This window comes from Vipera ursinii, assembly GCF_947247035.1.
Source record: "Vipera ursinii genome assembly, chromosome: Z".
Taxonomy (NCBI): domain Eukaryota; kingdom Metazoa; phylum Chordata; class Lepidosauria; order Squamata; family Viperidae; genus Vipera; species Vipera ursinii.
The window spans coordinates 57,216,128-57,229,004 of record NC_139517.1 but is presented as its reverse complement, the minus strand read 5'-3'; the positions used below and the strand labels follow the sequence as shown (position 1 = coordinate 57,229,004).

Here is a 12,877-nt window from a genome sequence, read left to right as displayed (position 1 = left end):
CTAGTACTGCCCTGACCTTCTCAGGGTCCATTTCGATGCCCTCTGGAGATATGCGATATCCCAGGTAGTCGATTTTTTCCTGATGGAATTCACACTTCGATAATTTAGCATATAAGTGGGCAGCTTGCAACTTCTTCAGGACTACTCTGACTAGTTTGATATGTTCTTCTTTGGTTTCTGTGAAGATAAGGATGTCATCGAGGTAAACCAGGACCCCCTTATATAGGTGCTCTCTCAGCACGTCATTAATTAATTGCATAAAGACTGCGGGGGCCCCTTGCAGTCCGAATGGCAATACTTTGAATTGATAGCACCCCATTGGGCAGTTGAATGAAGTCTTCCATTCGTCTCCTTCCTTAATCCTAATACGGTAGTATGCTTCCCTCAGGTCTAGTTTGGTAAAAAATCTTTCCTTTCAATATGTGGGATAACATATCCTTCATTAGGGGAAGGGGGTACAGATTACATTCACTAATTGTGTTCAAATTTCTATAGTCCACAACCAAACGAAAGGACCCATCCTTCTTCTCCCTGAACAGAACCGGGGCGGCCACTTTGGGTTTGGCAGGCTCAATAAATCCTCTTTCTAAGTTTTTCTTTATGAATCTCTCCATTTCTGCCATTTCCCTTGGGCTCATGGCATACATCCTGGGTTTTGGGAGTTTTGCCCCAGGTTTGAATTCTATGGTGCAGTCTGTGGGGCGGTGGGGGGGAAGCTCATCTGCTCTTTCCTCACTGAAAACCTCAGCCAGGTCCCTGTATTCCTCCGGTATCTCTGGTAATCCCTTCTCTTTCCCCACTGCTGCTGTCTCCTCCCTCTGGGTTGGGGGGGTGCTTTTGGAGTCTAAGTTCTTCTGCCCCCCCTTTGGGAAGTTGAGTTCTGCTGTCCTCCAGTTTATCCCGGGGTTCCATTTCTTCAGCCATTCCAGTCCTAGGATCATTGGGCATTCCATGCCTGGGGCCACTATAAACGTTATGTCCTCCTCATGGGGCCCCAGTGATAGGTGGATTGGTAAAGTGGCTAGGGTGGCTGGTCCTCCCCCTGCTATTGTCCCATCTAATTGACTAAAAGAGATTGGATGTTTTAGCCTCCTCACTGGGATGCTCAATCTCTCCACCAGCGTTGGGCTGATAAGGTAGCGGATGCACCCAGAGTCTATCAGAGCTTTTATTTTGGCTGCTTCAGGCATAGGGGAAGCTAATACAGTCACTGTCTTAAGTATGGGTGGAAGGGGTCCACTTACCAATGGTTCTCCCTCTGAGCTGTCTTCCGAGTTGTCCACCGTCCCTGCGGTACAGGCCGGAGTCCAGTCCCAGTTCCTGGCAGGAATTGTGGACTCTACAGCCTCTGTCCCCTTCATGGAAGATTCTTTTGTGTTGCCTTGGGGCTTCCCCGGCTTCTTGGAGGATGATGCCTCTAGTTTTCGTGGGGGGGCTTTTGAACGACATTCTGCAGCACGGTGGCCCTCTCTCCCGCAGTTGAAGCAACTTGTTGATTTTTTGGCTGTGGCTGGTGGTTTTTCCCCCTCACGTGTTTGTTCGGGTGGCAGGCGGCCCCATGGTTTTCCTCTGCGGTGTCTCTTCAGTAGGTCTATTTCCACTTCCTCCGCCAGGATGTACCAGTCGTCGAGGTGGGGTGGGTCTCCTCGAGGCAGGCAAGCATCATACAGGTCGTAGTTCAGACCATCTTTGAAGTGGCTAAGGAGGATGTCTTCTGGCCAGTTCAGCTTGCTGGCAATGGCTCGGAATTCTTGGGTATAATCAGCCACTGCTCGCCTGCCCTGCCTCACCATTTTGATTTTCTCCCGGGCCTTACGGTCAGCCAAAGGATCCTCGAACCGTCGCCTCAAAGATGACATGAATTGGTTGAAGTCGTTGAGTTCTGGGGCGTTGGAGTCATGCAAGTTCACCACCCAGTCTGCAGCCGTCCCGTCCAGGGCAGATTGCACAATTCGGATGCGTGTTTTGTCACTGGGGATGTCCCGTCCGTACTCTTCCATGTAGCTGAGGACTTGGGTTAGGAAAAATCCCAGTCGTGATGGCTCCCCCTTGAATTTGACTTCCAGGGGCGGGAGTCTTTGGCTGGAGCGTTGTCTGCGCCGTGGCCGGTATCGCTCCTCATCCTGGTCCCCATCTGTGGTTCTGGGGGGGGTACTGCTGAGGCAGCAATTCCTGCTCTATTGGATGGCCCCGGGGTTTCAGGTGTTGGATCCCCTCCGTTACCTTTCCAGTTGCGTCCCCAGGCGCTGCCTCGGTTGCGATTTTCAGCTCTCTCCTCCCTCAGTGAACTCAGGGTTGCTTTCATCAGATCAATGGCCTTTTCCAGGATCCGCTCCTCCTCGCTGGCGTGCAGGGAACTCTCCATCTCTTGCCTCCATTCCGGTTGGTGGTTACTACGCCTCAGGGTCGTTTCTCCCGAAGCCTTTTCCCACTCACTTTTCCTTCCAACGCCCATTGACCACCGGGGTTTTCGGCCGTACTGCTCCACCGCTTCTTCCCCGGGGGAATATGCTGCTTCAGCTTCCCATTGTCTCTGGGATTTCATTTGGGGGGAAGACTCCCCCTCCATGGGGCTTCCCTCCTCTCTTGCTTCGTCGCCAGACATTTGTATTTGTTGCAAAGTCCCTCGGTAAGGTTTTCCCTTCCAGGTTGACTCTTAAAGCAGATTCCGTCTACTGTCAGGACCCACCTCAATCCACATCTTAGGAAATAAGAACTCTTGGATGCAAGTTTAGTCCAAAAGGAAAACGTTTACTAGGAAGGAATTGATTGTGGGAATACAAGACGGAATCTGACAAAGGTTACATTTCAATCCTATATAAACCATTCCCATTTCAGCCCCTCCCCTCATCCATTTGGTCAGGCTGTCGTCAGTTGCTAGGTGTCAGGTTCTTCCATGGGAAAGGGAACTCTCCTTGGTTTTATGGTTATTGCTTTCCTTTTCAGTTGTAAATGAAGATACAAACCAGATCTGTCTGTCCCCCTCCCTTCCCCCGTTAAAACATCCCCTGTTGGTTGAAAATCGCTTTAGTAACCATCCTCTCCCCCCCCCTCGGAGAGATGGCAGAATCCCCAGTAATAGCACGTTGTTCTACCTATACAATTATGAAATGTGATATAAATGGATTCTGACACCAGGTAACCATAGTAGGAATGATGGATTATGTAAACTGTAGCAAGTATCTCCTTTGCAAATATACTCTTGATAACAAGTGGTTTGTATTAAAGTAACCAAAAAAAATTTCAAAATCTGTTTCTCTTCTGGAATAGCACTATGGACATTGATTTCTGAGTTGCTTTACAATGAAACAGCAACTTGAAGGATCAGAAACTGTTATGGGAGTGGAACAGAATTCCTTCCCACAATGATAGAGGGAAGTAGAAAATTATTAAAATTATTAAAGATCATTGCTTCACTTAATTTATATTGAGTCTTCTGATTGATCTTCAAATTCAAACCTGGAGTCTCCCAAGCTGCCTCTAGAGAAAAGATAAGGAAGCTGTAGAATAACATATCTAGAATTATCCTACAACTTCTTCATTTCTTAGGAATATACATACATACATACATACATACATACATACATACATACATACATACATCTTTTCCATAGTAAAACAAGGTGGTCTTCCTTAATGAGGGTCTGCATTAGAATTCAGTGATATATATTTCTCCTGGAAAACATACACAGTAAGGCCTCTTGGTTATAAAAAAAAACATCCTGTTTTGCTTGAGTATTAGGACTTGTTACTCCCTGCTCGAGTCCAAGAGAGAAGAAACGGAGTTATCACAGGGCATTTCCTTCCTCCACACTTTTGCTTTATGCCAGGGGTGCCAAACTGCCAACTCATGGGCCGGATGCATCATAGCAAAACTGCGCCCACCCCATTGCTGGCAATGGTGAAAAGTCACGATACATTGTGACGTGTCATGTGACGTTGCAAGTTTGACACCCCTGCTTTATGCCTATGTTTTATATTTTGTTTTTTTAATAGCAGCTATGCACACTCACAAAGTCACTGGTTACCACTGTCACAAACTACGCTGCACTTTTGTTACTGTTGATTTGTTTTTCAGAGAAGAGCTTTCTTTTAAAAAGTAGGTGGGACAAAGAAATGGATGAAAGCAGAGGGAAAAAGTAAATCTAAGCTGAACTAAATCTTAATTCAAATTAAAATAGGAAGCATTTATATAATTATGCCCATATATTTAATACATGTCATATTCTCTTGTATTAAAAATGACAATGGGTACTTGGATTTTGCATCTCTTTGTTATAGGATTTAATTATCAGCTACCCCATGCTACCTTTCTTTTTGTTGCTTCTCAGCTTTAGAGCCTGACTGTCAGCAGTTTCAGAAAAAAAATGAAAATAACTGTGCCTTAAACATCTGGTGTCCTTTAACACTTTTTTCCAGTCTTGAAAGAGGAAACCAGCCAAAGTGAAATGGCCGAAGACCTATGTAAGATGGGATCAGAGCGCTCCCTTATGCTGGACAGGCTAGCAAGTAACGTCGCCAAACGTAAGAGTTCTCTGCCTCAGAAATTTGTTGGTAAGAACTAAAAGTTGCTCCCTTGTTTTCCTGGTTGGATTCTTCCATTTCATTTGTACTTCTGTATAACAATAGAAAGAGCAAAACAATTAACCAAAAATGTGGATTCCAAGCTGCTCTTGGTGGTGGTCAAGTAAAAAATATGCAAAGATTTTGGATCAATAAAACAGCATTGACATGATTGAAAGTCTCCAGAAAGTGTTTCACCCTGCAACTGAGGGAAGCAGACAGAGTGAATACAGAAATTGTTTGTTTGTTTGTTTGTTTGTTTGTTTATAAAATTTATATGCCACCCATCTTGTATCCAACAACTCTGAGTGGCTTACAACATAAAAACATTAGAAACAATAATATCCATTATAACTAGCAGGGAAAAAAACATTAACAATCTTAGAGACAATATGGCAAAGAAGGGTGCTGGACACATGGGACAGAGATGGTATTGAACTTAATTAACCAACCACCTCCAGTATGAAGCTTCACACATAGGGAAAGATATGTAAGATAGGAAAGTGATATCCATACTTAGCGGCATCTTTGGGATACAAAAACTCTGGACATTGTCATCCTTAGCAATTGATGCAATCTGACATGGAATCAATTATTTACCAAGATTAAATCTATGTCTTTTCAAATAGAACAACTCCCATGATTCCTGCCTTGGCAACTGATACTGATTAAAGATAATTCAGCACCTTGAAGAGTCATGGATTCACCATTTCTAAAATTGCACTTCTAAGATATTTGTAGTTTCTCTGAAAATACTAGAGTAATTGAATGAGAAGTAAGACCTTCTGACTTGAGCAAAAACAGTTTTTCTGATTTGATAGTTTTCTCCTATGTCTCCTATAATCTCCCCCTTTTTGGTGAAAGTCCAACGTGGGCTATAGTTTAAAGTAAATCTACTGTTCCAGTGCTTATTCTGATTGATTCAATTGTATATAATCTCAACTAAAAAAAGAGAAATAATTAATAGCAAGACATGAGATATTGAGAAAATTCAGCTTTTGCAGCCAAATCTACTGATTATATGTATAGTTTACCAAGAATAATGTCTTAATTTTTATAATGTTGCTTAAAAATGGAATGAACACTTATGGTACAGTGTGTTTAGTACACAGAAGATTTTCATGTATATGCAGAATTTTTTTACTAACATTTTGAAAACTATTCATCCAGTTCACTATACCTAGCTTCCTATCCGTGCTTCCGAAACAGCATGAAAACTATATAAAATTCACATGTCCCATCAGTATAATGTTGAATACTTCATTAGTAATTCAAATGCACAAGAAAAATGATTTCATAAAACTCTTAGTCTTGCGGAGTATAATTGCATGATACAGGAATAACAGCATTACTAAGACAAAGATATTGCCAAACGCATAGGACTGGCATTTAGTAGATGTGATAGTAGTGTTCCATATTGTTGCCCAGAAACTTTTGTAATATAGGTAGCCTCATCAGATGACCTTACATGGTACTGTAGATGAAAATTACTCTCTTTCTTAGGTTCAGAAACATTATCTCAATAAAGTGCCATGCATTTTTTTCAGAATACAAAATCTATGAACATGGAGCAAACATGAGTTTGTTTGTTAACTTTGAGAACATTTTTGGTTATGGAGTACGCCAGGCATGGGACTAGAGGAAGATGCAATTTTCATGCTCTAACTTCCTTACTGTCATAATAAGAAATCTTGCCAGCTATGAAGACTTAGAAGAGTAGTGTTTCCTGTCAGTTATACACAGTGTGGCATAAGAAGATAACAATAATGACAGCAAGAATTTTAGTAAAACATGGATGTAGGCCCTAAAAACATGAAGGCTTTATCAAAATGAAATCAAGTAACTCAGATGTTTAGTAGCCACAATTCTGCTTTGGTCACAAGAAAGAATCTCTTTTCCCATTAGGTGATAATTCTCCCTCCCCTGCCCAAAATGTTGGATTATGCTAATATTTCATTACAGTTCTATATATGTACTAGTTAATTTCTAGGAAAAAACAGAAAGCTTCTAGTTTCAAACATCTCAGTGTGGAGGTGTTCTTAGGAATTACTGATTTACAAATTCTGATCTTCTGCATTGAGTAGAAAATTGGATGAAATGATGAAGAATCTTGGATCTCCAGGACTGGATGCCCTGTTTTTTTGAAATTAAAAGCAACTGGAGGGGAATTTAATTCTTGTTCTCAAGCCACTGTTCCAGGCTTATAAACCTTTTTCCTCCCCTACAGAAAGCTGCTTTTTGACCCATACAGGAATAAAAGTATGTTTCCAATTCTGGAGAAAATAAGTTTTAGGACATGAGAATTTTTAGCAGAGGTTTATTTGCTATGTTACTACTCTGCTCATCTGACTGCCACTTTGCATCATAGGTATTTTAACTTCTGTCACACAAGTCTGATTCTATGAGAACATTTAAAATCATGGAAGACAGCAAAAACAGCATGGACATGTACTTTGTCCAATCTATTACAATGCTTTGTTCAGAAAATTGCTTTGCAGAGAATACAAAGTTATGTGAGAAAAATAGAGAGTGATCTCAATTCTGCTTCTGCAGGAGTTTCATGTTGGTACCACCAAGCCTTTCTCAGCTTTGCTCTCTTTCTCATAGCAAACTATGTCAGACTATGTCACAAAGGAGCCATATTTGGGAATTATCTCTCTGAGCCCAGAACTCTTTATATAAAAATTTCCTTTCCACATACAGCAAGTACCATATTTTCTGGCATATAAGACGATTTTTTAACCCATGAAAATTTTCTCAAAAGTCAGGGGTCATCTTATATGCTGGGACAGGGCTGGCTGGAAAACCTGGAGCAGATCTCCCATTTGGTCTGCGCAGGGAAAGCTTTAGAGCAAATTAGGAAAAGTTTAATCCACTTGCACTGTTTTATGTTTACATGTTTGATGACAAAGAGCCTTATGTTTATAAGTGACAGTTTTCCTACTAAGTACTTGCATGTCATAAGCATTTGAATTAAAATTACCATATTAAAATCAAATCTGATGTTTTTTAATTTTTATTTGGTGTGCATTGGAAGAGGGGTAGTCTTATACGGTGAGTATAGCCCAAACCCTATAATTTAACAGGAAATGTAGGGGGTCATCTTATACGCCCAGTCGTCTTATGCGCCAGAAAATACAGTATATGGAATCTCTGACAGCTCACAGGTATGCTGTAGCATGTGAAGGTCCACAGTCCAAAGGATCAGGTTTTGTCTCCCAATAAGAGGAGTTAAAAAAAATACAAAGGCACCTAATTTTGGAAGGAAGGAAGGAAGGAAGGAAGGAAGGAAGGAAGGAAGGAAGGAAGGAAGGAAGGAAGGAAGGAAGTCCTCAAATAATAAATTATATTAATCAAACAAAATAATAGTCACAAATAGTCAGAAAATTGGCAAGTTCAGCTGAATTCCAAACAGAGATTCTCCTAAAATGTATTAGAAATATGTCATTTTAGAATCTTTGCCTTTGTGCACACCTTCTCAACTTACTACCTTTGTGTGCAGATTATTCATATTTTTCCAATGTCATTATCAAGTCTTATTGATCAGGCCTGATATCTTGAAAAATATTTCAAAACCAAGCCTAACTCTGATATATTTTGGATTGCAGGTGAGAAGTGTATATCTGATATTCCCTATGATACAACCACCAATTATGAAAAGGAGAATGATATGATGCAAACACATGTCATTGACCAAGCTATTAATAATGCCATAAATTATCTAGGGGCAGAATCTTTGCGCCCTTTGGTGCAGACACCCCCTGGTGGCTCAGAAGGAGTGCCTGTCATCAGTCCAATGTATCAGCTTCACAAACCCCTTGGAGACAACCATGCTCGAGCCAATCATGCAGCTCAGGACAGTGCAGTGGAAAACTTGTTACTACTTTCTAAAACCAAGTCCATCTCTTCAGAAAGGGACCCTTCACCCAGCAACAGTGGCCAAGACTCCACCGATACTGAGAGCAATAATGAAGAACGTAGTGGTTTAATATACCTAACCAACCACATAGTGCCTCATGCACGTAATGGCCTCTCCATAAAAGAAGAACATAGGCAGTATGATGTCCTAAGAGGAAGCAATGACAGCTCCCAAGATGCTTTCAAAGTAATCAATGGCAATGGGGAGCAAGTAAAAGTCTACAAATGTGAACACTGTAGAATTCTTTTTCTAGACCATGTAATGTATACCATCCATATGGGTTGTCATGGGTTCCGTGATCCTTTTGAGTGTAATATGTGTGGCTATCACAGCCAGGATAGGTATGAATTCTCTTCCCACATAACTCGAGGGGAACACCGCTTCAACATGAATTAAAACTTTTGCTGTATGCAGTATTTGGAGCTATGTGAACAGCAGCCATAAAGAAAAAGAAAAAAAAAACACAATCAACAGGATAGTATTCAATAAAAATACATATTAGAAAGCTGGGCTGCCAGAAATGAGCTCTTCTTGTAGCATGCATTCATGAGACAGTTTTATATTGATAATAGTGGTTTGTGGTTTTTTTTGCAAATGTAGGTAGCTAAAAATGTTAGTGTAGTAAACAGAAACTTTTAGTTAAGTAAAAGAACCTTTTTCTTGCTAGCAAATGCTTCTTGCAAAATCTCACTCCCATCCCCTATTTAAGGCTGTTAATTGTGCACACTCATCTCTGAATTTGACTGAAATGTAGAAAGATAAAATTAGCATATTTTATGCAGTTGTTTTGATAATACACTTTTTACATTTTTGTAATAACTAGTGTATTAATTAAATCAACAATCTAGAGTTAGAACAGGTTAAAACCACTTATTTTTCCATCTATCTTTTGTCTCAACAGAAACATTTTTTCCCCCTAACTGATAAGATGTGAGTGCTCTGATCCCATGTTTTAGTTAATGGAAGCAGAGTATGGCCAGAAGAATTTAAACTTGTATTGCTCTGAAAATAGAGCAGCAATACAATTATGTTAACTATAGATATAATTTTCATGAGTTATTCAAAGAAAAATCTACTTGAACCAATTAATTCCTGAAAGCATGAAGTGCTTTGCCCAAATCCAGATCCTTTAATATTTTCAAGGACCAATGACTCAGTTTTACTAGAACTACAAACTAATCTTAAACAGATTCAATGTGAATCAACTGCCATCTGATTGGTAAAATATAAAAGAAAGGCTGTTGTATAGTTTGAAACAATTACATATGTGCTGTATTTTTATCTGTTCTTGCCATATAGCTGTGCCGTATTCTGTTTCTCATGCAACTGAGTTTATAAAACAACTTGAAATCCTGGGAAGGAAATAGCAATGCTGTTAAACAATGTTCCCCCCCTTTAAAAGCACATCATCATCACTTGTGCAAGTTTTAGGTATAAAAGAAGGGGGGGAGATTTTAATAGGGCTATTATGTGAAATTCCATTTTCACTTTGTTGAATATTGATGCTGGTAGCTTTTAGTCTTATTAGTTGTGGATCAATATTGATAAATAACACATGACAAACTATATATATTCAGTATAGCCTGGTTTCATTGGATTTAGTTGCATAAGGCTGTTTATACACATCCATCTGTTTTATGTAAAACATGCACAATTAGGATGATGCCTTTTTATAGATCAGTTTGGCATATTATTGATAAGTGGTCGATCTTTTTTCTGATTGTAAAACTGATGATAAAGTCTCCACCAATGCATATGTTTGTTTGTGGTTTTAATGGTGCATCTATTAGAAAATTGGGAAAACTACAACTACAATACAAGGGTATTTGAGGTTTGAAAAACTCAGTACAGGGGTACCTTGGTACTTATCCTTAATTGGTTGCAGGAGGTGTGACGAGCATTAAAAAGATGAGTATCAAACAAATTATGTGACTTATCATGACCCTTTGTTTTGGCTGGGAAGACTTCTTATCTGTTTCTTTTTCCTATGTCACTAACCTTCCAGCATGGCTAACTTCCTGTCTGTTCTCTGCAGCTGTCTCCCACTTCCTTTTGCAGCAATTTTCCCAGCATGGCCGACTTTCTGTTTGCTTTCTGCTGCTGTCCCCCACTTCCTTTTGCACTGTGTTGAGCACCAAACGATGAGGATCAGAACAACAGTTTCCCATCAAAATGTGTCAGATACCAAATTTGATGAGTTTTGAAGCAGTTGAGTACTGAGGTACCACTGCACTATCAAGTTAAATCCTTCCTGCAAACCCCATATTTTGTTCAGTTTGCACTTAAGGTACACTTTTGTTTTTATAATAGTTTTATCTCTGTTCTTCAACTTGAAGAATTTTGTGTGCACCAATTTAATAAGAGTGAAAGATTCATACATTATATAACAAGTTTGTCATGGGGGATATGTTGAATAGGAAGTCACAACTGCTTCAGGTACACTTTGATACACTTCAATGACACATTTTATCAAACTTTTGTTATACTCTGCACATTTTTAGTCAACGTTTTAAAGTAATGAAACATACAGCTAAAACTATTGCCTCTTCTAATCAGCCTCTTCTATATCTGGCTTTTAAATTTATAATTTCTAAGAGTGGCTTTTCACTGCTGAGGTTTCACTTTGATTCATCATTTTTCATAAGCACAGGCTGCTCACTACATTGCACACACTGATTTTTCCCAAATACATAGATTGGTCTATGTTCACATTCCTTGGAATTTGAGGCTTGGCTCCGTTCACTGAACAAAATGGTCAGTTTGTAGGTGAACATCAATGCAATGATGATTCTTTGAACTAAATAATCCTAAACAATCTTCTGTAATTTCAAAGGCCACAAGATATAAGTACATTTAAAATTAATATACTTTATCTTTGTATAGGCATCAACTAATGTATGATCAGAGTTTATGGTATTTCTTGTTCTAGTTTTTTCTCTTTAACACTGAAAGCACATATACTTTAGGGAAGGATAATATTAGTGATCTACACCATACTGACAAGGCCCATCATTGGAATTGTCATATTTGCCACACGTTTGACCAGGCTTTTATTTTTATGTATACTTTGATAAATTGATATTAATTTAAGTTTCTTTTGATAGAATGCCTCAATTCTGTAAATAGCAACTGATCAATGCTTTTGAGAGCTTCAGCTTTATTTCGGCGCTGCCTTTTAAACCTATATTACAGACATTTTTGCTGTGGTTTTATACTGTACTCCTAATAACATTTTTGACCAATGTATTTAAAACACAATGAAGTGAATTTCATAAAAACTGTAACTTTTGTCTGAAGGCAAAGATTAATCATTTTGCAGTACAGAATATTTGGAACATTTCTTCTAAGGAATAGAAAATATAGCATGATGAACAGTCTTCAGATTCTGGCTAAGTGTTTATACATGTAACTGTGTTGAGAGAGTGTGCAGGGAGAAGGGGAATTACAAACAAAAGACTGTAATTTGTAAAGCAAATACTAGGGTCTTTTAATGCCACAGAAGAATTGTCTTTTCTATAGTAATTAGAAGAATTAAACTGTTATTTTTGGCATATTTGTAAAAGTATCATGGGCACTGCCATAAAATTACTATTGGAGGAGGAGTCTCACAGAATAACCATCAACAAAAAGTAGTAAAAGGACTAATAAAACTTTTTGTAATTAAAACAGTGTTGTTTAAATGAAATGAACCTTTATTGTCAAAGTACAACTATGTGTACATTGAGATTAGCTGAGCCTCCCTTTGTGCTCCCACCCACCAACACACAGTGACAACAAACCCTCCAACTTACTACACCATGTGAACCAACTACACCACACACCAGCCTCCCAAGTCAATTCTGCATAAAATTCACAAAAGTTATTTCTCATTCAAAAGCCTAACAGCCTACGGATAAAAGCTGTTTTTCAGCCTGTTGGTGTGGCTGGCTATACTTCTATATCTCCTACCAAATAGTAGGAGAGTAAAGAGATACCGTCCAGGGTGTGAGTCATCCCTGAGAATTTTCCTCACTCTTCCAAGGCAACGAGCCCTGGTGATGTCATCCAGTGGTGTCAGGGGACAGCCCACAATGTCTTGTGCTGTACTCACCACCCTCTGTAATACTTTCCTATCCGTGGCTGTCAGACCAGCATACCAAACCACAATACTATACGAGAGGATGCTGTCTGTTAGATCGTGAGTTCTGGACCACATGGCCAAATGGACGACCCAGGACAACACTTTATTGATTCAACACAGACTGGGAGAACAAAGGCAACTACCCTTTTATATACCTATATGTTCTCACCATTCATTCTGCTATCCCATTGGACGATGGATGGAAGGGCGTTGATGTGATGTGTCTAATCAAGTTAGCCTTGGTGAATGCCTGGAAATCAGCAGATGTGAATTGT

At 39.6% G+C, this 12,877-nt stretch overlaps 1 protein-coding gene across 7 annotated transcripts in view; it reads left to right on the top strand.

Moving 5' to 3' along the window:
- The window catches only part of IKZF1 (IKAROS family zinc finger 1), a 115,239-nt gene extending 103,114 nt beyond the window's left edge, over positions 1 to 12,125 (top strand). For 4 of the 7 annotated variants that reach the window (XM_083377132.1, XM_083377138.1, XM_083377136.1 and 1 more), the window contains 2 exons: positions 4,420 to 4,554; positions 8,172 to 12,125. In XM_083377132.1, coding sequence (XP_083233258.1) covers positions 4,420 to 4,554; positions 8,172 to 8,878 — 842 coding nt within the window. In that variant the 3' untranslated portion in view covers positions 8,879 to 12,125. The remainder of the gene's footprint in view (positions 1 to 4,419; positions 4,555 to 8,171) is intronic. The other 3 variants (XM_083377133.1, XM_083377137.1, XM_083377135.1) reach the window with 1 other exon arrangement.
- Positions 12,126 to 12,877: the final 752 nt, after the last annotated feature.